Source organism: Sorex araneus, chromosome 2 (assembly GCF_027595985.1).
Source record: "Sorex araneus isolate mSorAra2 chromosome 2, mSorAra2.pri, whole genome shotgun sequence".
NCBI lineage: Eukaryota > Metazoa > Chordata > Mammalia > Eulipotyphla > Soricidae > Sorex > Sorex araneus.
Window position 1 is genome coordinate 208,135 of NC_073303.1, and position 24,585 is coordinate 232,719.

Consider the following 24,585-nt stretch of genomic DNA (forward strand, 5'->3'; position numbering starts at 1 on the left):
CACACACAGTATCACTCACACACAGACACACACATACAGTCACACACACAGTATCACTCACACAGCCACATACACACACTGTCACACACAGCCACACACTATCACAGTCACACTTTGTCACACAGTAACACACAGTCACACACTGTCTCACACAGTCACACCCTGTCACACATAGTCACACACTCACACAGCACACACAGTCACACCCTGTCACACATAGTCACACACTCACACACACCTCACAGTCACACACAGCCACACACAGTCACACACTGTCACAGTCACACTCTGTCACACAGGAACACACAGTCACACACTGTCACACAGTCACACCCTGTCACACATAGTCACACACTGTCACAGTCACACACTGTCACACAGTCACACACTGTCACACATGTCTAGGCACATATGCACACACATGCATGCACTCACATGCACTGTGAACATGTACACATGTACATGAACACTCATACATGTACATGCACACTCACCTGCTCATGCTCACGCGTGCAGGCACATGCATTCGTATCGGTGCTTGTACACACCCACTCGCCACCACGCAGCTCCTGGGCGAGGCCGGGGCTTGTGGCTGAGTGCGTGGAGGGACCCAGGCCGGCCGTTTGCTGCTCTCAGCAGGCACACCACAGGGGGGCGTCGGGGCTGACGCCTCTCGCCCCACGGGCCAGCACTGCTGTGGCCCCGCGTGGCCCCCGGAATACGGCCGGCTGCGTTGGGAGTGGTGGCCGCGCCCTCACCTCCTCAGCCTGCAGACCGCAGGCCGGTCCCGAACGGGGAACGGAACAGAACACTGACAGGAAAGCAACTCAGGGTCCTGCTGTCATGTCGGACGCACGCCCCACACGCTGGGACGGCCTCCGGGAGGCGCCAGCTGCCCCGAGAGGACTTTGCCCCCCCTGCTGCCGACGTGTCCAGAGCCCGCGGGAGCCCTGGGAGCAGGGGCAGCGAGAAGACACGCACAGAAGGGAGGAGCCTCCGCGGCTCCCGACAGCAGGTCAGCCTGAGAGCCGGCGGGCCTGAGCGCGGGAAGGAGCCACGCAGGGGGACTCAGTCCGACCCCGGCAGTGCTCCAGAGATGGCCCGTCCATGCACCAAACTACACAGCGGGCCCAGAGGGAAAGAGTCAGGAGCAGGAAGACTGAAGGAAAGAATGGCCTAGAACGTCTCGGCTCAGCATGACCCACCCCCGTGCCCACGCCAGCGCCAGCCGTGCCCACGCCAGCGCCAGCCGTGCCCATGCCAAGCCGCCGGCTGCACGCGAGTGCTCCTGGCCCGAGGCAGAAGCGGAGAGCCTGGGAGGGCGCGTGGCCCGAGGCTTCTGCCGGGGGGCGGCCTCGGAACCAGCTGGGTCCCACAGGGTGTCAGGCTGGGCCGCAGGACCACACGTGCCACGGCCGAGGCTCTCCGTGGGAGGGAAGGCGCGGCCGGCTGCACAGAGCCGCCCGCTCCCGGGGGGGGGGGGGGAGGACGGGAGCCGCCACGGAGCTTGGGCGTGTGAGCTCGCGGGCGCGGGGGCTGCAGGCCGGCCCCTCCCGAGACCGCCGCCCGGCTTCACGTGAGGGGCCCATGCAGAGCGCGGGCTGAGAACGGCCTTCGAGTGAAGGGCGGCCGGCGCAGGCTCGCACTTCAGGGCACACGCATGCACAGCAGGGCATACATGTGCACACTAGGACACACGCATGCACACTAGGACACATGTTTGCACACCAGGGCACACGCATGCACACTAGGACACACATGCACGCTAGGACACACGTTTGCACACCAGGGCACACACATGCACACTAGGGCACACACATTCACACCAGGCACACGTGGCCAGCGGGGCAAAGCTCCTGCCCGCACCCCCTCCGCCGGCTTGGTTCAGTCACCAGGCACCTAGCGCCACGGAGAGAGAGAGGAGAAAGGCCCAGGTAGTCTGACTTGGTTCCGTGTTTTTCCCCGTGTTGTGCTAAGAGAAACAGAATGAAACTGTGATTTCTTTCTCCTCAGATCATGACGAATTCTTAGACTGTCACAACCTTGAGCTAAAACGGAAAAATACAAATTCCCAGTTCACCACGATTTCAAAAACCGAAACAGGAAAGAGCCAGTTTGAATCGAGCTTCACCTGAGGACAGGAGGGCTGCAGGCTGAGGGCCGCCCGCGTCCCCGCGTCCTCCAGTGACCTGGGCCCTCCCAGGCCCGGGGCTGCCTCTGCCCGGCAGTGCCAGCAGCTGGCGCCGGGCCGGGAGGACCAGACGTGGTCCCCGCGCCGGGAGCTGAGCCCAGCCTGGCCTCACGCCCGGGGCTCAGAGCTCCCGAGGGCAGGCCGAGGCCGCTGCTGGCTGGGGGTGGCGTCGGGCCGGCTGGGTCCCGGGAGTCCAGAGGCTGGCAGGGGCCTCGCAGGAGGGGCAGGCTGGGCCGGTGGGCGCGGGGGGGCAGGCCGGGCGGTGGGCGTGGGGGGCGGCAGGCCGGGCCGGTGGGCGCGGGGAGGGCGGGCGCTGTGGTGCCCTCGGTGCCGGCCTGACCGGGGAGGAGAGCAGGAGCCGGGGCGCGCAGGACGCAGGCTGGGGCTGGCCGGGCCGGGGTCCCGCTGCTTCCCGAGGCTGCGCGTCTCTGGCCTCTGGCCTCTGGGCCCTCGGGGCTCCCAGAGCACTGGCCACCCTGGCCACTTCCCACTCGGAGCCTGGAAACCCGACGTGGCCCCACGGCCTGACTCTTGGTCCCCGTGACTCCCGGCTCACCTTCCAGAACCTTCCAGACCTGGGTTCTAGACCCCCGCAAACACTGCCGGGCCCTGCGAAGGCGGCGCCCTGGGCAGGCTGCTCCTGACCTCTGAGCTCTGGGCCGACGGGCGGGTGCTGCCCCGCCCCGGGCCCTGTTCCAGACCCTCACCCCGGCAGAGACCCTCCCCCATGGGACGCAGCTGCAGAGCCCGGCCCAGACTGGGTCAGAGCTGCGTCCAGGCCGCCGAAGGGTGTGTGTGTGCGTGTGCGTGTGTATATGCGAGTGTATTGTAGAAGACTGTGACTGTGTGTGTCTGTGTCTATGACAGTGTGAGTGTGACTCTGTGTGAGTTTGTGACTGTGTGAGCACAGGGGCTGTGTGTCTATGATGTGTGTGTGTTAATGGTACAGTGCGTGATAGTGTGTGTACGATAGTGTGTGAGACAGTGTGTGAGCTTGTAACAGTGTGAGACAGTGTGACAGTGCATGTGTGACAGTGTGTGAATGTGTGACAGTGTGTTACAGGGTGTGTGACAATGTGTGACAGTGCGGCTATATAACAGTGTGTGACAGTGTGTGACCTGTGTGCTGTGTGGTAGTGTGTCACAGTGTGTGTGACAGTGTGTCACTGTGTGTGACTGTAACCATGTGTGACAATATGTGGCAGTGTATGCTGTGACAGCATATGAGTGTGTGACTGTGTGTGACAGCATGTGAGTGTGTGTGAGTATGTGTGACAGTGTATAACTGTGTGTGGCTGTAACAATGTGTGACCCATGTGCTGTGTGACTGTGTGTGACACTGTGTGTGACTGTGTGTGACAGTGTGTGACTATGTGTGACAGTGTGCAACAATGTGTAACAGTGTGTGGCCTGTGTGCTGTGTGACAGCATGTGTGACAGTGTGTGACAGTGTCTGACCTGTGTGCTGTGACAGTATGTGACTGACTGTGTGTGACAGTGTGTGACCTGTGTGCTGTGACAGTATGTGACTGACTGTGTGTGACTGTGTGTGGCAGTGTGTGACTGTGTGTGACTGTGTGTGGCAGTGTGTGACTGTGTGTGACAGTATGTGACTGACTGTGTGTGACTGTGTGTGGCAGTGTGTGACTGTGTGTGACAGTATGTGACTGACTGTGTGTGACTGTGTGTGACTGTGTGTGGTGTGTGGGGGGGGCTGGAGGGGCCGTGGTGCTGCCCCTCTCCCTGTCTGGCCCTTGCAGCAGACTCGGGGCTGCCCCCTGCGTGGTCATCGTGCTGCCCCATCTCCGTCTCCGCGCGGGCCCCGCCCTGCCCCCGCCCTGCTGGTGTGACTGTGTGACAGTGTGTCCCCCGTCAGGTCAGCGGCCCCCGGGTGTGGGGGCTGTGGCAGCGCCTGCCGCCCAGGCACTCCCCTCTGCCACCTCAGAGCTGAGGGAACAGCCTCGCACACCTGTCTGCTGGTGGTGGCGCCTCTCGGGAAGCACGAGGCCCCCCAGCCAGGGGCCCCGTCTCGGGCGTGGTCGGACCTCCCCCACGCCCGCCGCAGGCCCAGCCCACCCCGGGCCGACCCCCCAGCAGGCGCGGACACTCGGGCCCCTGGGGACCGGCCCCGCGGCCTCACTCGCTGCTGCGGGTCATCCGTCCTGATTGGCCCACGGGGACCAACAGCCCTGCTGTCCCCGCCGTCCCCCCGCCGGCCACTCACCACACGGAGTCCCTGGTGAGCCTGTTGCTGACCGCCCCGTCCTCCTCCAGGAAGATGTCCATCTGCAGGTTGGCGTTGTTGTCGTGCGCCGAGAAGTAGTTGGTGACGACTCTCGCGGGGATGCCCAGGCACCGCAGGACTGTGGGCGCAAGGGACGTCTCGGACGCCACCCGCGGGCCAGCCCCAGGCCACGTGCGACCCACACACAGGGACCGGCCCTCGGGTCACACCCGCCCTCCCCGACACGTGTCACACACGGCAACCAGCCCGTCCCTGACGTGTGTCACACATGGTGGACAGTCTGAGCTTGGTGCAGGGGCCGGGTGGGCTGGCCGGCCTGCAGGCCTCTGGCCATCGCCGTATCGACCAGCCGCAATCCCGGCGCCTTCCTGCCCCCGGGACGCCACGCTTCAGGATTCATTGAGAATAATTCAGCTGACAGCTGTGAGATTAATGACTCCCGCCCCTTTTCTCCCTCTCAGAATAGTTCAGCATTTTAAACAAAGTCCCCCCCCCCTTCTAGAGAACAGCCCTGAGGCTCCGAGCAGAGCCCGGTGGGCCTCAGGGTCCCCGGTCAGTGACTGCACAGGACCAGCCCACGAGGAAGTGCCCGGCCGAGCCCAGCCTGAGCCGCTTCCCTCAGGCTCCCCTCGGGCTCCCCCCATGGCTCTGCCTGCCCGGGTCCCTCTGGCCACCAGGAGAGCCCCAGACAGCAGGGGTGAGGGGCTGCGGGGGGGCTCCGCCTCTGCCCGGGTCAGCCTTGGAGCAGGGCCGAGGCAGCGGGCAGGAGGGAAGCAACAGCCCGTTTCGTGGAACCAATTCCAGGGTCCACAGTCGTGGCTCTTGGGGGGCAGAATCGTGCCTGCCCTCGAGGCTGGTGGGGTGGGTCCCCGGGGACGAGACGGGCGTCTCCACCCCAGGGAGATCCCTCTGGGACGGCCAGGAGGGCCAGCCTGGCCCATCAGAACACGGCACTCTGGCCCCTGCCCGGCCATGCACAGGCCTCAGGGTGACTTGGAGGGAGCTTCCGTGAGCGCCTCCTGGACGTCCGCCCGCCCGCCCGCCTGCCCGCCTGCTGGCCAAGTGCACAATGGACAGTGAACCTGGGAGGTGGAGTGAGTGGACGCACTCTCTGGCACTGGCTTTGCTCAGGCCCGTGTGTGCGGACGCCAAGAGTCGGTGAGTGGACAGGGAGGCTGGGGAAGGACCGGGGACACCGAGTCCGGGCTGACCTCTGCTTGCCAAGGGCCACCTCGGTCCCTCCAGAGCCGGGACAGGGCCAGGCAGACTCAGCCTGTCGGACACAGAGGACCCACAAGGGCCACTTCCCCGGGCCTCGGGCAGCGGGCGGCCTCTCTCCCTGCCGGCTGTGAGTGTGCGGGCAGCAGGGGAAGGCTCCTCCACACCCCCCCACCCCCCCGGTCCCCGTGTCTCCGGGCGCCGGGTGATGGATGGCCGGGAGAAGGGCCATCGCTCTCCCTGGAAACCCGCATTCCCGGGGGGTCTCGGAACCGGTTTAATCAAGCACCGGCTGCTGCCAGGAATAGCCACCACCGAGGGCAGGGGGGCGGCGAGGGGCGTGGGCTTCGCCTGGGCGGAGGCCGCAGACTCACAGGTGTTGAAGACGCCGGCGAAGACCCAGCACTGGCCGTAGCGCACGGGGCTCCGGGAGCTGTGGTACTCCAGCAGGATGTCCACGCTGCCCGTCCAGGCCGAGGGCGGCACCCCGTGGGCATACACGTTGTCCCACGACCCCACCAGCACACCTTCATCGTCCTTGGCGTTGACCTGGGGTGCGGGAGAGAGGACGGTCACGTCCGTCCCGAGGCCTCGCACCGATGCACCCACAGGGCGTGGCCCCCAACTCGCAGCCCTCGGGGGCCCGGCTCCGGGCTGAGGCCCCGTGGAGAGCAAGGCACGGTGTGGAAAAGAGATCTGCTCGTGACGGGCAAGGCACGCGCACCTGTGGGCCCGTTAGAGACAGCCCACTCGAGAGGGTCAACCAGTGGCCTTTCGGGCCTCTGGGGAAACCGAGGCACATTCAGGTCACAGGCAGTGGCGGAGGCAGCCCCTGACACCAGCAGCTGTCACCTGGGACAGGGAGCCAAGAGCAGGGACAGGGACCCAGAGTGACAGTGAGGCCAGCAGTGAGTGACCAGAGACAGAGACACTGACCGGGAAAGAGCCAGCATGGCCACAGCCGAGGGAACGGTGCCCTCGAGGTGCCCAGCTGCCCGGGGCGGCCGCCCAAGGCTGGCCTCTCCGCGGGGCTCCGCCCACTGGGCCCCAGATGACGCAGGCGGGGGGACACTGGCCCTTCATGCAGAGGCGTGCCCAGCCTGGCCTCTCGTGTGCTCCGGGCACAGCTGCAGGGTCCGAGCCTGCTGCCCAGCCCCGGGCCTGGCGGAGCGAGGACACGCGGGAGCGGGCGTCGGGGGCTCAGAGGCAGAGGTGAGGGGGCCCGTGTGGGATCTAGGGGGGCCCGAGCTCCCCGGGCCCCGGCGGCCCCGTGCCTTCCCGGGACGGGCCTGCGTGACTTGCCCTGTCTCCCCCGGCCCTGCTCTTCCCGCCGGGAACCTGGCAAGTGTGAGAGAGAATCTGCAGCCGCGTCAGGCGGGCTCGGTCCCGGTCACTGCACACACGGGCTCTGCGACCAGCTCGGCCAGCGCCCGCTGGGTCACCCCGGGGCCCTGCCTGCCTGCTCTCTGGGCAGAGCTCTCGGACTGGCGGGTGGGCCGTGGGTCAGCGCCCGGGTCCCTGCCGGCCTGGGGCCCCAGGCGGTGCCACCAGCCTCTGGGCAGAGCCGGACCCAGCGTCTGTCCCTTTATCAGTGTCTCGGAGGCGGCAGTGGGTTCTGGGGCGCCGACGCCCCCACTAACGAGCTGGTGTCTGGCAAGGCCCCTCCCAGGCTCTGCTGCCCCCCCCACCCGGCTCTCACCAGCACAGAGAAGCACGTCAGCGCCTGTCGATTAGCTCCTGCTCGCCTTCTAGAGCCTCGACCTCGGGCGCCTCAGACACAAGGACAGACGCCTCTGTCCTTGGGGACGGACGGAAGGGCTCCGTGGGGTGTTTGGAGACACCCCAGGCTGGGCTGGAGCTCGGAGGGAACCCACGGACGCCAGCTTCGAGCTTCATGCTGGTGGCCTGGAATCCGGCCCACCCACCCCGCAGATGGGCACCGAGGGGCTCGAGTGCCCCAGGCCTCTCCAGGCCGCCTTGGGGCCGTGGAACAGTAGGGCTGGTGCCACGGAGTGGGCAGGCCTGGGCGTCTCCTGTGAGCCTCGCAGTCCCGGAGACGCCTGCAGGAAACGTCTGCCCCCGTAGGTGGGAAACGGGGCCGGGGGCAGGAGTGAGGTGGAGCTGGGGGTGGCCCCAGGAACAGGAGCCTGGAGAGGGGGCGTGCGGGCCAGCAGGCGCCTGCAGAGCCCCCTCCCACAGCCCCCAGGATAAGCCGCGAGCCCCAGAGCCCGGGGGAGCCGGACTCAGGCGGGCGGGCAGAGTGGAGAGGCGTGTGTGCACGCAGAGGTCATGGTTGTGTGTGTGTGAGCGTGTGGACAGCACGGCTGGGCAGAGGCTCTCCAAGAGGAGGCAGGCACGTGAGGAGTATCCCAGGGACTCCTGGCCTCAGGAACACGCAAAGACCCGACACCGCAGCTCAGGCGCAGGAGCAAACACGTGCGGGTCCAACAGACGCCGCTAAAATAAAGCTAATGGCATAGACGAAAGCTCTCGGGGAGGAAGCCACCACGAGACGGGGGGCTGGAGGTGGGACAGTCGCACGGCACGGGGTAATCAGAGCCGCAGACCAGGGCGGGAGCCGTCCGCTCGGGGGGAGGTTGAGGCTCCAGCAGGTCTGATGCCAAGGTGGGTTGTCCTGGAATTCCTCAGATCAAGATGTTAATTATTTCTCCTCTACTGGTTTAATCACTTTTCCAAACTATAAAGTGGCTGAGTGTGGACTTAAGTTCTTTGAGGCTCAAGAAAAGAAACGAGTCTTCGGGGGACCCTGTGGAGGCCCCCAAACACGGTTCTGAGCAGGTCACAGGCTCACTCACAGGTGCCCCTCTGGTCCCGGCAGCAGGGCTGCCACCGCTCAGGGCAGGGGTCCCTGGCACACGGCGAGGTGTGCAACAGAGTCACAGTGAAGGTGCCCAGGGTCACAGGTGAAGGTGCCCAGGGTCACAGGTGAGGATGCCCCAGGGTCACAGGTGAAGGTGCCCAGAGTCCAAGTGAAGGTGCCCAGGGTCACAGGTGAGGGTGCCCAGGGTCACAGGTGAAGGTGCCCAGGGTCACAGGTGAAGGTGCCCAGGGTCACAGGTGAAGGTGCCCAGAGTCCAAGTGAAGATGCCCGGGGTCACAGGTGGAGGTGCCCGGGGTCACAGGTGGAGGTGCCCAGGGTCACAGGTGAAGGTGCCCAGAGTCACAGGTGAAGGTGCCCGGGGTCACAGGTGGAGGTGCCTGGGGTCACAGGTGGAGGTGTTCCGGGGTCACAGGTGAAGGTGCCCAGAGTCACAGGTGAGGGTGCCCAGGGTCACAGGTGAGGGTGCCCAGAGTCACAGGTGAGGGTGCCCAGGGTCACAGGTGAGGGTGCCAGCCTCCAGGGCACGTGTGAGCACCCTAAAGGCTCCCACTGGCCCCCAGAGTGTGTGTCGTGCCCACTCAGGAACCGCACAGCAGGCGAAGGGCAGGAGGGAAAGGGGAGCCTGAGGGTCAGACAGGAGATGTGGGCAGGACGAGGTGCCAGGAGCCCAGGGCTGTGAGAGTGGACAGTGCCCAAGAGGGCACAGCTGAAGTTCCGGCCAGACCCGAGAGGCGGTCAGCAGGAGGCTCAGAAGCAGTCCGGCCCTCAGCCTCGGGGGCAGCAGCAAACTCGCCCGCGACTGAACCAAGAGGTGTCGGGGCGGCTGCCTGTCCCCGCGTCCTGCGCGTCCAAGGGAGCGTCTGTCTGTCCTGGCCCGGCTGACACCTGGACAGAGGGGTCTTTCGCTCTGGGTGCTGTGCTCCCGGCTGGGCCCGATGTTCCCGGCCTGGACCCGTCACCGTCGGCTGCTGTGCGGCTGCAGGTGACGCCCCGTGGAGGAGCCCTGGGCTCCGCAGCACAGCCTCGCACCACATCCGGCCACGGCCGTTTCTCGGAGCACGTTGGGCATAAACGGGGGAGCCTGACGGGCTTTGGGGGCGCGAGTCCCGAGGGAGGGGAAGAATCAGCCCTGGGAGGAGCGCCGCCGCCTGCAGCCCCCCACGCTGGGCCTGAGCTTCGTGCCTTGGAGCAGCCGCGTCCGCGGGCGGGGGGTGGGGGGCGGCGCCTGTCTCCAGGCACAGCTGAGCTCCCCCCAGGGAGCCAGGCCCACCTGGTGTTTTGATGCAAAACATCGTCTTGGAGAAGCAAGCGGAGCGAGGGCCGTGGGAGGGACATGCCTGCCGCCCAGCCCACAGCCTCGCCCCCATGGCAGAAGAAAGACCCCCGGAAAGGGGTCCTCAGAGCGGTGGGAGAGCCCCAATATGCCTCCTCCGGGTCTTCTCCGACAGGGTCTCCCAGCCCCCGGGAGCTCCGGGACGCCAGCCTGCCCCACGCGCTGGCGCTGTGCATCAGCTGCTGCGGGCTTGTGTGTCCTGACCGCCACCGAGGGGCGGGGCCGTGGGTGGCCCACCCAGGAGCACCCCAGGCTCACGCCACACGGAAGGCCCACGCGAGCACACAGCGAACTGCAAAGGCCGAGTCAGACACTTCACAAAGGGGAGAAGAGTTTCCACCCCTCGAGAGCTCCCGCTTCCCAGGGAAGAACCTTTCAAGCATTAAAAATGGAATCTTATCACTTATTTCAACTTTTGCCTCTAAAACTCATCAGTAATAAAAATACAATGTTGGGGCCTGGGCCCCAAGCCCACTGGGGAAGGCAATGAACCAGGTCCAGTCCCCAGGAGGGCCATCCTGCAGCTCGTGTGGCCCAAAAGGAAAAAAGAAAGAGAATTAAAAGGAAGGAAAGTGCAATGGGAGGCGTCACCCGGGGGAACATCCCTTCTGCAGAGCTGGCAGAGGGCATGTCTCTGACCTGTGTCGCAAGTAACTACAAATAGATGATCAAGAGACAACCCAGAAAGACCACGGGAAAAGACGAGAAAATAGGGCACCGAGAGAGTGGCCATGGTCCACGGAAGTGCTGACACCGCGGGCGTCAGAGAAGTGGACACGGCACCCCGAGGAGCCATCCCCGCACCGATGCGGAGGTCAGCACTCTGGAGGCTGCCGCCCGAGAAGCTCAGCCACGGAGCCCTGGAACTTTCCTCTTGGGCTTCCAGGAAGGCAGAGTGGCCCGGTCACCTCGGAGCACAGGCCAGCACTTGCAAAGTGAGTCACCAACACCCACGGCCGAGTGGCTCCACTTAGAGCCCCAGGGAAGGAAGACGAGGGAGCAACGGACGCGCAAGACCATGGACACCACTCTGCTCGCCGCAGCCCTCGGGCCTACCCCCCCACAGGTCCTCGACAGAACACACGGACTGTGAGTTTGGATGTGCCGAGGTGCAAGGCGCCAGTGAGAAGGACGCCCCAGGAACGGGGAGCGGGCAGGGCAGGGCGGCCCCGGCAGACAGACACCTGCGCCCATATGCCGTCTCCCAAGGGCAAGGAATCGGATGACGGGAATCAGATCAGCAGCTGCAGTGGGGTGGGGCGTGGGGGGAGGAGGCTGACAGAAAGGATGGGAGGGAGGGTCCGGGCTGCTAGCACTGAGCAGCCTGCAGCCAGGTGGTCAGTGTGGGAGCAGCTGACCGTGTGTCGATTTCCCCTCAGGGACAAAGACCTGACACCAACCCTGACTTACATGGTGAAAGTTCCTCTGTATGTCGTCAGCACGGTCCTACCCCGCACAGCCGTGTTACATACAGGGAGTGTCATGCCAAAGGCTCTGCATACAACCCTGACACGCATTCCGTGATGTGGGACCATGACAGACACGCCAGAGCCGAGTAACACAGTGTCTGGCGGTGGTGCAGGGCTCACATTTGGTCCAGACACATTTTGCTGATGCTGATCGCAAGAGAGAATCAGACATGGGCCAGGGAGAGAGAAAGAGATTGAGATATTTATGTCCTTCCGGAGTTTTCTTTAGAGCTGTACCACATCGCATGGGGCAAGGATGGTAGAGAATGGAACACCACGCGTATTTTTAAACTCACACTTTAAATTTATCACTGGTAGGGGCTGGAGCAATAGCACAGCGGGTAGGGCATTTGCCTTGCACACGGCCGACCCAGGTTCGATTCCCAGCACCCCATATGGTCCCTCAAGCACCGCCAGGAGTAATTCCTGAGTGCAGAGTCAGGAGTAACCCCTGAGAATCATCGGGCGTGACCCAAAAAGCAAAAATAAATAAATAAATAAATAAATAAACTTATCATTGGTAGCAATATTATAAATGTGGGAATAGCAGCCCGGTCTGCAGGACTCAGACAATCCACCATCAGCCCAGCAACCCCGGCTCCAAGAACACCCCGGGGTGCTTCTCCTCCCCTCTCCCCTTACTGCTGGTCACGACCAGTGAGTTTTGTGGCTCCAGACAAATTTGGATGAAGGGATGGATGGATGGAGGGATGATGGGTGATGAATGAACGGTTGACAGATGATGGGTGGGTGATGGATGGATGGATGGATGGATGGAGGGATGGGTGACAGATGACGGTGGGTGATGGGTGGTGCGTGGACGGATGATGGATAGCGGGTGGATGGATGGAGAGTTGGATGATGGATGGATGAAGGGAAGGGGGGTAGCAGGGAGTGAAACGGGAGATAAAGAAGTTGAGGGAGAACGGGGGAAATAAGGAGGCAACCAAGACCCTAAAGTTGACAGATTCGGGCCCCTCCCGGAGAGCCGTGCTCGGTGCCCGTGCCGCTCCCCGCCTGCCCGAGTGCGCCCCAGAGACGCTGCGGAGCGGCTGCACGCAGCTGGGGGTGCTGGAAGGCGGCTCCGTGCCTCAGAAACAGCCCGATGTGATCACAAAATAGATGCAGTTTCACCAGCTCATTCCAGGAAGCAATTCGGGGAGAGCAGGCGTCCAGACGCACCATGATTATCACATTCGGGCGACGGCTGGTAATAAATGTCTGTTTTCCTCCAGAAATATGGGGCGAGCAGGCATGGGAAACGCAACCTTAATAATTGCAAAACCAAGCTGTTTGCCCACAAATGGAAACTTCATTACTGGAGCAGCTCACTCGGGAGGGAAGCCCCCGCCCCCCGGAGAGGGAGCGAGCCAGGCGGGACTGACGGGCAGCCTGTCCCTGGAGCGGGGAAGGGCAGGCAGAGGACACGGGAGGCTCCCGGAGGGGCCAGCTCCGTGTCCAGCGCAGCCGTGACCTTGGAGCTGTCCTTGGACACGGCCCTGAGTCTGTCCCACACAGCACCCCGGTCACTTGCCGGTTGTCAGAACCGAGCAGAAAGCAGAGCCCGTCTGCGGGGCCCGGGGACCTCAGGAAGCCGTGCCGGGCGAGGCGAGCTCACGGCCCAGCTCCCGCTCCCCGCGTGCCCGCGGTCACCCCCGGCCGCCTGTCCGTGCTCCTCCGGCAGCTCCACTGCGGGGCTCCTGACGCCCCGAGCACCGACGTGGGTGTTTCTCACCTGACAGAATTTCAGGTTCCATTCTCCCTGACAGGACGAGCACTGGGCCGGGGTCAGGGGTCAGGCTGTGAGGGGGGGGGCTGGGGCCCCCGAGGGCTCTGGCAGGCACCGGGGGTGTCTGTCTCCCCTGTCCTTCCAACTCACCGAGGTCTGAGCCACAGAGGCAGGTGGAGACTCTGGTTCTGCCTGAAGGGCTGGAGCAGGAGCCCTCACCTGAGCCCTGTGACCTCCCTCCCTGTCCCCCGTGACCGGGCCCTCGCCTGTCCCCTGTGACTGGGCCCTCGCCTGTCCCCTGTGACCGGGCCCTCGCCTGTCCCCTGTGACCTCCCTCCCTGTCCCCTGTGACTGGGCCCTCGCCTGTCCCCTGTGACCTCCCTCCCTGTCCCCCGTGACTGGGCCCTCGCCTGTCCCCTGTGACCGGGCCCTCCCTGTCCCCTGTGACCTCCCTCCCTGGCTCTTGGTCGGACGCGCTGAGTGTCACGTGGGACAGCCGGGAGGTTGCGGGGTTCCACGGCACCGGCTATCCTGCCCAGGACCCCCGGGCCCGGAAGTGTCCCCACAGCTGGCGGCACAGGCAGAGCCCACCTGCCCACACACGGTCACCTCCCGGAGCCTGATGCCACGGCCAGCGGCCTGGACGCATCCTGCTGGGCCCAGGCGTGAAGCTTCCAAGTCGCCTTCCCAGCCGGCCCCGAGCCGGGCAGTTCTGCATGGGGCACCAACTCTGCCAGCCCCCAGGTGGCACTATCAGGGCACACCAGCCTTTGAGCGCGGAGTGGAGGGTCCCGGCTGGGCTGGGTGGCCTGGCGTGGTCACCCCCCGGCCCCTGGAGGAAGGCGGGGCCGCCCTCCTCTCCCACACACCAGGCTGTGTCAGAGGGCCGGCTCGGCCCGCATCCCGTGCCAGGGCCTGGGGCGCCTCCCCGGGATGGCCGGCTCCGGGAAAGGGACCAGGGACCTGGGCGTTCACGAACCCAAAGAGAAGCAGCGTTTTCAAAATTAAAGAAGCGGCGAGGGGGCCCGTCGTGTGGTGTCGCACGGCCGGGGGCCCGGCCAGCTCTGACGGGCTCCCTGGGGAGGGGTGGGCGGGTGAGGGGGAGACGGGCAGGGGGTGGTCTGCGGCCATGAGCCGTCCCTGCTGCAAGGTAGGAGAGATCCCGGGCGACATCCCCAGGCCCAGGCAGGGGACGAGCAGCTGCAAGCACTGGGCGGGGAGGGCCGTGGACGCCAGGCCAGCCCTGTCCTCCCGCTCACAGACTGACCAGGGCCAGTCCCAGGCTCTCTGGGCTGGCGGGAGGGCTGTGCCCGTCTCCACGCTAGCCCGGCTGATTTACTAGCTGGAGCTCGTGATATTTTTTTTAATAAGACTAAAGAGTACATTGAACATTGATTGGTTAAAAAATAGGCTCGATCTTGAGTTTGTTCCCCAAAGACAGCGTCAGAACAGGGGATTAATGGGGATTAATGATGTTATCCTGGTTCGATATTAGCAAAAGACCAGGGTTAAAAATAAACGCACACCTCTCAACGGGACCAAGAACATTCAAGTTGGCAGCAGGATAAGGACTGGGGCTCAGAAATATGTCACCATGCCGGCACCTCTTCCTCGCTGTCCCCCCAAAACTTCCCAATAATGTCACCTTAACAGTTACAGCCACAGTCAAGGCTCAGAGGAGCAGCTCGAGCCCTGCCCGCCCCTGGTCCCTCCCAGGCACTGCCGGGGTTGGTTACTGCTCAGGCCCTGACCCGGTCCCAACGCTGGTCAGGCCCCGCGGAAGCAGGCGCCTTACCTCAGCAGAGAGGTTGGGTTCTCCTGACCAGCCTGGCTTACCACCAGGACAAGATCTGTGAGTCAGAATTTGTTCCGCTTGAAACTGTAGCGTAGTGCTTGGACTGCAGATTGTCGATACATTTTAACTGACTGACTGAGTGAATATTGAGAGTCTTGCTACACCTCTCAGGAGGGACGCCAGCACTATCGTCACCACCATCACCGTGTCACCATCACTATGTCACCACCAGCACTGGGACCACCATCACTCTGTGACCATCACTATGTCACCATCACTGTGTCACCATCACCGTGTCACCATCACTGTGTCACCACCATCACTATGTCACCACCATCACTGGGACCACCATCACTCTGTGACCATCACTATGTCACCATCACTGTGTCACCCCCGGGGTGTGCAGGATGTCACCATCACTCTGTCACCATCACCGTGTCACCATCACTGTGTCACCATCACTATGTCACCATCATTGTGTCACCATCACTATGTCACCACCAGCACTGGGAACACCATCACTCTGTGACCACCATCACTCTGTGACCATCACTATGTCACCATCACTGTGTCACCATCATTATGTCACCATCATTATGTCACCATCACTGTGTCACCATCACTATGTCACCACCAGCACTGGGACCACCATCACTCTGTGACCACCATCACTGTGTCACCATCACTATGTCACCATCACTGTGTCACCATCACTATGTCACCATCACTGTGTCACCACCATCACTATGTCACCATCACTATGTGACAGCACTGTCACCACCATCACTCTGTGACCATCACTATGTGACATCACTATCACCACCATCACGCTGTGACCATCACTATGTGACATCACTGTCACCACCATCACCATCACCCCATCCTCACCATGACTCCCACCCCCTCCAAGGGCCTTTGCCTGTGCTCACGCTGGTCTCCAGGACCCCATGTCTCTCCCTAAGCCCGAGTCCCTGTCACCACCCTCCTGTGTCGCTGGCCTCAGCCTGGTTTCCTGGGAGCAGCGCTAGGTGCCTGCAAGGCGCTGGGGGTCCCCGCCCTCCTCACGCGACCTTGCGTGGCCTCACGGGCCAGGGTCTCCCCACTGACCTCACGGGTGCCTCCAGCCCAGACCTGCCGGTGACGGGTTCCGGGAACTCGCTCTGCTGAGGGGAGAGTGGGCAGGAGGAACCGCCCAGAGAGGGGTCACGGCGAGCAGGCCGATGGCTGGGAGCCGCCCCAGACAGGCTGATCGAGTGGACGCTGGGCATCCAGGATGGACGCCCGGGACCGTGTAGCACTGCCCTCTGGGGTGACGGAAGGCCCAGGTGGCCCCTGCACGTGAGCTGTCTTAGGCCCTTGCTGACCGGGACTCGCGTCCTTGGGGCCCGGGGCAGCCGCCCTGTCCCTCCTCCCTCTGTGCTGGGACCCTGCAGACCCCACCCTGGGCAGGGCCGAGGCTGCTGACCCCGAGCCCAGGGCCAGTGCTCCTGCACGCCTGCCCCAGCCTGCACACCCCGGGGTAGCTGCAGGACCCGAGACAGCCGCCTCTGCCCGTCCCTGGCAGCTTCCTCGGGGTGGGGGGCAGAGGCTCTCGTTTCTCCGGACGCTCTGCAGACACCCCCTGTTTGAAGCCAGACCCCTGAGGCTTCTGAGGGCCCCGCTCCCTCTGGCCTTTGTCTGAATTCACTCGGCGGCTTCGTGGCAGATTCCAGGGTGCCGAGCTAGAGAACAGGAGCAGCCAGACGCGGCTGATTATTTTTTCCCTCCTAAAAAACGATATATCTTCTTTTATTGATTTTTTTCGAGGCTCAATATTTTAGCTCCTGGAATCATTTGGACTGGGTGGGCTTTGGGAAGATCCACAGAGCTCTTCTCGGGATTTAGGGGCCCGCCGTGGGGCCGGCCTGCGAGGGCCGGGCGCCTCCCATGCCTCTGCCAGCAGGGGGGGCAGGGACGAGGCCCCCGGCCCCCCAGCTCCAACACACCGAGCAGACCCTCCCCAGACTCTCCTGGAGCCGCTGTCACTGGGCTGCAGACTCAGACCGGGAACTTCCCGGCTTTCCGTGATTAATGCGATTTGCAGCAATTTGCATTGGGATTATGGGCTTAACTCGCGGCTTCGCGGCGCTGCATGGCCGGGCGCCAGGCGGGAAGAGCTGCCCCGGCTCCCACGTGGCCCCTCCTGCATGGCTGCAGCTCCGCAGCGATGGAGCTCAGCAAAAACACACCGAGGGGGTGAGCAGAGCTGGCTCCCTCGTCCTCACGGCGGCGGCTGCCCCAGGGCCTTGGGACGAAGAGCATTCCTGCGGTGCCGCGGCTCACGCTGAGACCCGAGTGTCGTGGAGTGCGCCCCTCGGCCCCTCGCCCCTGCAGCCGAGACCCCACAGAGGCAGCGGCTGCTCTGAGCACCCCACCCCCCGCCCCGGCTCCAGACTGAGCACCGAGAGCCACTTCTCTCCGCACACACCAGAGGTTACTCGGCACAGAACGGAATCCTCCGTCGGAGACGCTTGCGGTGACCCTGTTGGTGCTCGCCCAGCTCGAGCAAACAGGACACTGTTCTGGAGGCCCCAGGCCTGGCACGCCTGGCAGCCTCGGCCCTGGCATCAACCTCATGACCCAGGACCCCGAGCACTGCTTGAGAGCCCCCAAACTGGTAGCGTGAGAATACGGGGCCTGGCCTTTGCCTGGACGAGCGTCCCCTCTGTGTTGGGGGCCGCGGGCCCGTGAGGGGCTGCTGTGCTCCTCTGAGCGTGAAGCTGGACAGAGCCCCCAGCCCTCCGTCCGTGCCCAGCGGTGGTGTCCTGCTGGGAGCCACGGGGCTCGGACCCCTGCCTCTCCCTCTGCTGCGCCGCCTCAGGGATGGGCTGCACGTGGGGGTGTGGGGCTCGGGAGCACTGCCGGCCGAGCCCAGGGATCATGCTGGCCTGTTCCACGGTGCCTCATGCGCGTGAGGGGGGAGCTGTGTGGCCCTGCTCCCCTGGCCGGCCTCCCGAGAGCCTCTATCCCGGGAACAGGGAGGCCTGGGAGGGCACAGGGCGCCCGGCCACCCCCCAGGTGAGGCCGCGGCGAAGCCCCCACCTTGGGGGGCTCTCCAGAGGGGCAGACGAGCCCAACTCAGGGGCTGGGAGCCCAGCCCGGGACGCGTCACTCTCCCGGGTGGGTGCAGGGGCCATTGCTGCAGCCGTGTGTGAGGGCACGGGTGTGTGTGCACACGTGTGCAAGCATGAGTGTGTATGCACACGTGTTGGAGGTGTATGTGTGGTTGTGGGTGTATGTACTCACGTGTACAGGATGTGTACATGTGGGTGCGGATGGGTATGCATGAATGTGCGGGGTGTGTACACATGTGTACACATGTGCGCGAGGGTGTGTGGGCATGGGTGTGTGTTTACATGTGTGCAGGCATGTATACATGTGTGTGCGGGCAGGTGTGTGAGTACATGCGTGTGTCTACGTGTTCACCTTTGGAGTAGTCCCAAGGGAGGAGCGTCTTTGTTCCACCCGACTGTGCTCAGGCCCCAGCCCTGGGCTCCGCCCTTGGCCAGACCTCCAGGGTGGACAGCAGGGAGCCCCAGTCCAGCACCTGTCCGGAGCCCGAGGCGACTCAGAAGCACAAACGGCCCGTCCACGGCCCAGCCCTGCCCCTCCGGCCACTCCTCTGGCCGCCTGCGTGGCCCACGTGTGCAGTGGGTTTCCGTGGGCTCCTGGGCTGCCCCCCGTGGAGCAAGGTTGGTCTGGAGGGTGGGTGCAGGCGTGTCCCTGCACTCCCGGGGGGGCCAGGCGGGGGGAGGAGCCCCGGGGCCGGCCACAGGCACTCACCATGGCGGAGCCCACGCGGCTGACCTTGATGGGGTTCCCCCGGCCCGACAGGTCCATCTGCGCCCGGTCCATCAGGTACAGGCACGCGTCCAGGACGCCGTCCTCGAACTGGGCGGGCAGGAGGGAGGGAGGGAGTGAGGACGCTGCCCAGAGGAGAGGGCCCGGCCGGGCTCGCCCCAGGGGAGTGTCCAGGGGCAGCGGGATGAGGGACACGGGGGACAGGGAGGGGACATGCTCGAGTTACATACACACACAACACACATGTATACCTACACAGGCTCGAGTTACATATACACACACAGCACACATGTATACCTACACAGGCTCGAGTTACATATACACACACAACACACATGTATACCTACACAGGCTCGAGTTACATATACACACACAGCACACATGTATACCTACACAGGCTCGAGTTACATATACACACACAACACACATGTATACCTACACAGGCTCGAGTTACATATACACACACAGCACACATGTATACCTACACAGGCTCGAGTTACATATACACACACAACACACATGTATACCTACACAGGCTCGAGTTACATATACACACACAGCACACATGTATACCTACACAGGCTCGAGTTACATATACACACACAACACACATGTATACCTACACAGGCTCGAGTTACATATACACACACAGCACACATGTATACCTACACAGGCTCGAGTTACATATACACACACAACACACATGTATACCTACACAGGCTCGAGTTACATATACACACACAGCACACATGTATACCTACACAGGCTCGAGTTACATATACACACACAGCACACATGTATACCTACACAGCCACATGTCCACCACACTTTCTCAGTCCACACAGTCACACACACACACACCTACATCCATCCACCCTCACGCACATCCACATGTTACATATAAACACACCCACACAGTCAACATGTACGCAGCCGTGTATATCCACCCCCACACACATATACCCACGTATGCACACAGACGTGCAGCCCCATCTACCCACAGCCATGTAAATGCACACCTACACACCGCACTCACACAGGCACACAGCCACACATGTCCACCTCTACACCGACAGCCACATGTGCACATACATCGACAGGCACATCCACACGTGCACACAGGTGCACATGCAAGTCTGTGGACACGTGTCAACCCTGCACCCAGGTGGACCCAAACACCGTCCCGAGAGGCAGCGTCGTCGGAAGCTGCCTCCAGACTTAGTGGGGGCTGCTGGAGGGCCTGGGCCCCCCGGGGAGGGATGGGGTCGCTTCTGAGCAGGACACAGCCCTGCCACGTCCTCTGGGCGCGGGGGCCTCAGCCTGACCCTGCCCCCACGAGCGCGTGGACGCTCACCTGCCCGTAGCTCCAGCTCCTGCTCTTGATGTCTCTAGCTTCGCCGTAGAAGATGACCCCGATGTCGTTGAGGACGTACTCTTCCCTCTCCTTCTCGTCGTCCATGAACACGGCGTCCTCTGCAGGGACAGAGACAGGCCACCACGGCTGACGGGGCCCGCGTGCTCGGCGTGCTCTGTCCCCTGCACCGCCCTTCAGACGCACAGGGGCACGGCTGGTCTTCTGCTGCCCACAGGGAGCCTGTCCCCCCTCCGAGCCCACAGGTGACGGACACAGGACACCGCAGCGCCATGTCTGTGGAGCGGTTCAGGCTCTGCAGAGAGGGGCTCCCGGGGGAGCGTCTGCCCACCGGCCACACTGCCTCCAGTCCTGGACAGGCAGGGGCCACAGCCAGGCTCACGGGATTCCCAAGGAGGGTCCCGGTTCCCCGAAAAGGCCACTTCCCTCCCTCCGAGCCTCAGCTGCCCAGCCATCACCCAGGCAAGGAAGACACCGGGTGCCCACGAGCCAGCAGGGACCACGCACAGCCTGGAGGTGGGCCGAGAGACCCCACACAGCCCGGAGCGTGCAGGAGGGATGCCCAGCGTGGCAGGGCCGGGCCGGACTCCCCAGGGCAGGAGGGCACAGCCGAGGCTGCCAGGAGGTGTCGGCTCTGGGGGCTCCAGGCCTGCTCCCAGCCGTACCAGGGGCTGCCCTGACCACTCTCCCCTCAGCCTTTCCTCACGCCCTCCCCTCCTCCTGCCCATCCCTGTTCTCAGGAAACCATGTGCACACACACGCATACACACATACATGCACACACATGCGCACACACATGCATATACACACGCACATACGTGCACACATACATACATACACTCACACAGGCACACATACCACACACACATGCACACATGCAAACATGGGCACACACGCATGTGCACACACACCACACACAGGCACACACACCTCTACTGACCCAGCAGCGTGCACGGGTAAACACACGCCCCGTGACAAGGCCCTTCAGCTCGTGGGGCCCCAAGCTCCCGGGCCTTCTGTGCTCTGGGCCCCGCGGGCACCCCCAGCTCTGCTCCTCAGGCCACAGTCCACGGTGCTGGAGGCCCGAGCGGTGCCGGATGGAACCCGGGCAGCAGAGCAAGCGCCTCCCGGGGCTGCCCCCTGCGGCACCCAGGCCCACCCGGGTCGGCGTGCCACGGGTCTGGCTGCCGCTGTGTGTTTTCTCGTGTTTCCAGACTCGGTGGGACCAGGACGGCGAGTCTGGCGGGGGGGCCTCTCTGTGTGGTTATTCTGAGAACCCGCGTGAGGTTGGCGTCAGAGGCTCATCCCCACAACGCAGCCTCGTCCTCCAGAGAACCCAGGGCCCCGGGGCGGGGGGTCAGCCTGGCCTGGATGCCGGACACTCGCTGCTGGCACCGCGCCGGGCTTTAGCCAGAAGCCCTGGGCGAGCCCCGACACCAGGGGACAGCTCATGCCCAGGGCCCGCTGGCCAGAGGCAGGACACAGAGGGACGAGCCGGGCCTGCCCCTCCGGGACGCACGGACAGGCGCTTTCGTCTGAAGAGCAGCAGACGCGAGTGGACCCTCCCCTCGTGGCCGCCGGCCTCTGCGGGCACGCCCGCCCCGAGCGAGGGGAAGGCTATTCTGGTGCTGTGCTTTGATGACATTGTTTTAACTGTTGTGACGGGTGAGATCACAAAGCGGGAGAAGCACTTTAAGGTCAAGTTAAAAAATATGACTCGCAGAGGGATGGAGACAGATGGAAGCAATATCTCCACGGATGGAACTTTCTGGGTCCACTGGAGGCCCGAGGCGAGGGGCCGAGTGGGGGTCTCCCCTCCCGCCAGGAACGCGTCCCCGGGTCTCCACACTAGGGGGGAGGTCAGCGGGACGCCGGGCGTGCGGGGACTCGGACACTGTCACACCGCGTTGCTGCCTGGGCTCCGGCGAGGAACGGACGGAGAAGGCGTCGGGGGGTCGGGCGGAGCCCGTGGGCATGAGCCCGGCTTGGTCCTGCTGGTCCAGCCCGAGGAGCAGGGGGTCTCGGGGCATCCAGACCCCATGGGAGGGGCCTGTTGGCTCGGGCACGGCGGCAGGGGAGGGGCCCATGGGGAGCTCGGTGCCTGGCGTGGGGCTGGGGGCTCCCGTGGGCTCGAGGCCCAGCTCCACTGGCCCAATGCCTGCGGCTAATGGGGGTGAGGGGCTGGCCGGAAGGACGCAGCTAAGCACACAGACGCCCTCACTGGCTGCCATGTTTCTGGGAAAGTGGCACCAGCTGCATCCTCACACACATGCAGCCGCTTCAAAGGCGGGCAGCAGGGGCGGGCACAGGGGCGGGCACCAGGGGTGGGCACCCGGGGCGGGAACCAGGGGTGGGCACCCGGGGCGGGCAGCAGGGGCGGGCACCAGCAAGGACACCAGCAAGTAGACACCAGCGAGGTGGGCCCTGTGAGTGGACACCAGCGAGTGGACACCAGCAAGTGGACACCAGCCAGAGGGCCCGCTGGCAGGGGTGGGCAGTGACGGGGCCTGGGGCCCAGGTCCTGCGGGTGACGAGGCAGCGGGAGGGAACCGGGAGGGAGCATTCCTAAAGCGCGGGCTCGAGCCAGTAGAGAAACAGCCGGGCGGGTCCAGGCGGGCCCGAGAGCGTCACTTCGCTGCCAGCCGAGAGTCGCAGGGACAAGGAAACGAACGTGAATAAACAGCAGAGCCGCTGCCTGGGAATACATACGTGGGACTAACATCGGCCCTACTATTCCGAGACACACGCAAGCTCCCTGCAAATCTCACCAGACGTCAGGCTTGTGGCTCAGGGAGTGATCGCAGCCAGAGGAGAGGAGACGCCGGCTGCTCCCGCAGCCCCAGCGCGCCCACTCGCAGGGGGAGAAGGCTGGGACCCCTGCCGGGGTGGGGGCCCAGGCTGGGACCCCCGGCTGCCTCGGGAGGCCCCTGGCCCTGGTGGCCGGCCCTGCCCAGGGCCCTCCTTCCTCCTGTCCTGGCGGAGACAGAAAAGGGCTGGGACACTCCAGGCATTTAACAAATAAAAGCACCAGCTCCTTCCTCGCTGCCGGCCTGTTGTCTCGCCTCCCAGGGCGGCGAGCGGGGCTTGAAAGCCCTGCCTGGAGCGCGTGTCAATGCTGTGTTTTGTAAAATGATCCCGCAGCTGTCGGTAGACGTGGTCCGGGTCAGCGCGTGTCAGGATTGATGTGCTGTTCTCTGAAATTCGGAAACCACTTCAGCAGGAGCGAGGGCCTGGGAGCAGCCCCGAGGGCTGCAGGGCCGGGCAGGGCGGGGGCGGGCGGGCTGGGCGGGCCCTCCCCTCCCTCCTCCTCCATCAGCCTCTGCGCCTTCCCAGTGAACCCCGGATGCTCACAGCCAGCCAGCCTCCAGGAGGGGAGTGTGTGTGCGTGTGTGTGCGCACACACGTGTGTGCACATGTATGTGTGTGTGCATGTGTGTGCATGTGTATATGTGTGTGCGTGTGTGTGCACGTGTGTATGTGTGTGCATGTGTGCAGGTGCATTCGTATGTGTATGTCTGTATGTGCATGTGTGTGTATATGCGCATGTGTGTGCATGTGTGTATGTGAGTTTGTGTATATGTATGTGTGTGCATGTGTGTTTGTCTATGTGTATGTACACATGTGTGTATGAGTGTATGTGTGTGCATGTGTGTGTATGTATGTGCATATTTGTATGTGTGTGCATGTGTGTATAAGTGTGTGCACATGTGTACAAGTGTGTATGTGTGTGCATGTATGTATGTATGTGTGTGTGCTATGTGTACATGTGTTGTGTGTGTATGTCTGTGCATGTGTGCATGTGTGTGCATGTATGTATGTATGTGTGCGTGTGTGTGCTATGTGTACATGTGTTGTGTGTGTATGTCTGTGCATGTGTGCATGTGTGTGCGTGTGTGTGTGTGTGGTAGGTTGGATGGCAGAGTGTGAGCTAGAGTCTCGGTTTGTCCCCTCTGCCACCCCAGACCTGGGCTCTCTGCTGCACTGAGGACAGGGACAGGCCTGTGCTGACCACTGGCCGGCTGGAGGGGCGCAGAGCCTGGGCGTGGGTCTGGCCGTGTCCCCCTGCCCCCTCTGTGGGCCCCTCCAGCCCTTCGACCCCCCGTGTGTCCATCCTTTCTCCGTCACACAGAGCAGGGCCCTGGGGCGTGGCCGTCCCCTCCCCCCCCGTCCTTCCCGCAGGTCCGGGTCTCCCGCTGCTCCTGCCAGGGCCACGCCATTGCATGGAGATGACACGCAAAGGGCAGTGGGGAGGCCTGCCAGCTGTGGGGCCACGCGAGGGGTTTGGGTCCCTGTCGGACAGTGGGCCGGGACGCCCCGTGCTGAGCACGGCCCCTGCGGGCAGCAGGCCAGGGCTGACCTGACACCCGTGGCCCCTGCCCCAGCGCCGAGCAGGAGGGCTGAGATTCAGTGGGCTGGCGCTGCCTCGTGGGACGGCCGCAGCCACGGCCTCGCCCTGCCGGAGCACAGGCCTGAGACGGGCCCAGAGAACAGCCACAGTGAGCTGGAGAATCACACCGTGCTTTCCTCCTGAACCACCCTTCCTAGTGTTCC

The 24,585-nt window shown here is 63.7% G+C and overlaps 1 protein-coding gene across 1 annotated transcript in view; it reads right to left on the reverse strand.

Moving 5' to 3' along the window:
• F13A1 (coagulation factor XIII A chain) overlaps nucleotides 1-24,585 on the reverse strand; it is a 65,605-nt gene that overhangs the window by 25,447 nt on the left and 15,573 nt on the right. Inside the window, exons 5-8 of the mRNA XM_055128348.1 lie at nucleotides 20,017-20,135; nucleotides 18,645-18,752; nucleotides 6,029-6,203; nucleotides 4,416-4,554 (exon numbers count right to left, since the gene is read on the reverse strand). Of these exons, the coding sequence (XP_054984323.1) occupies nucleotides 4,416-4,554; nucleotides 6,029-6,203; nucleotides 18,645-18,752; nucleotides 20,017-20,135 (541 nt within the window). The remainder of the gene's footprint in view (nucleotides 1-4,415; nucleotides 4,555-6,028; nucleotides 6,204-18,644; nucleotides 18,753-20,016; nucleotides 20,136-24,585) is intronic.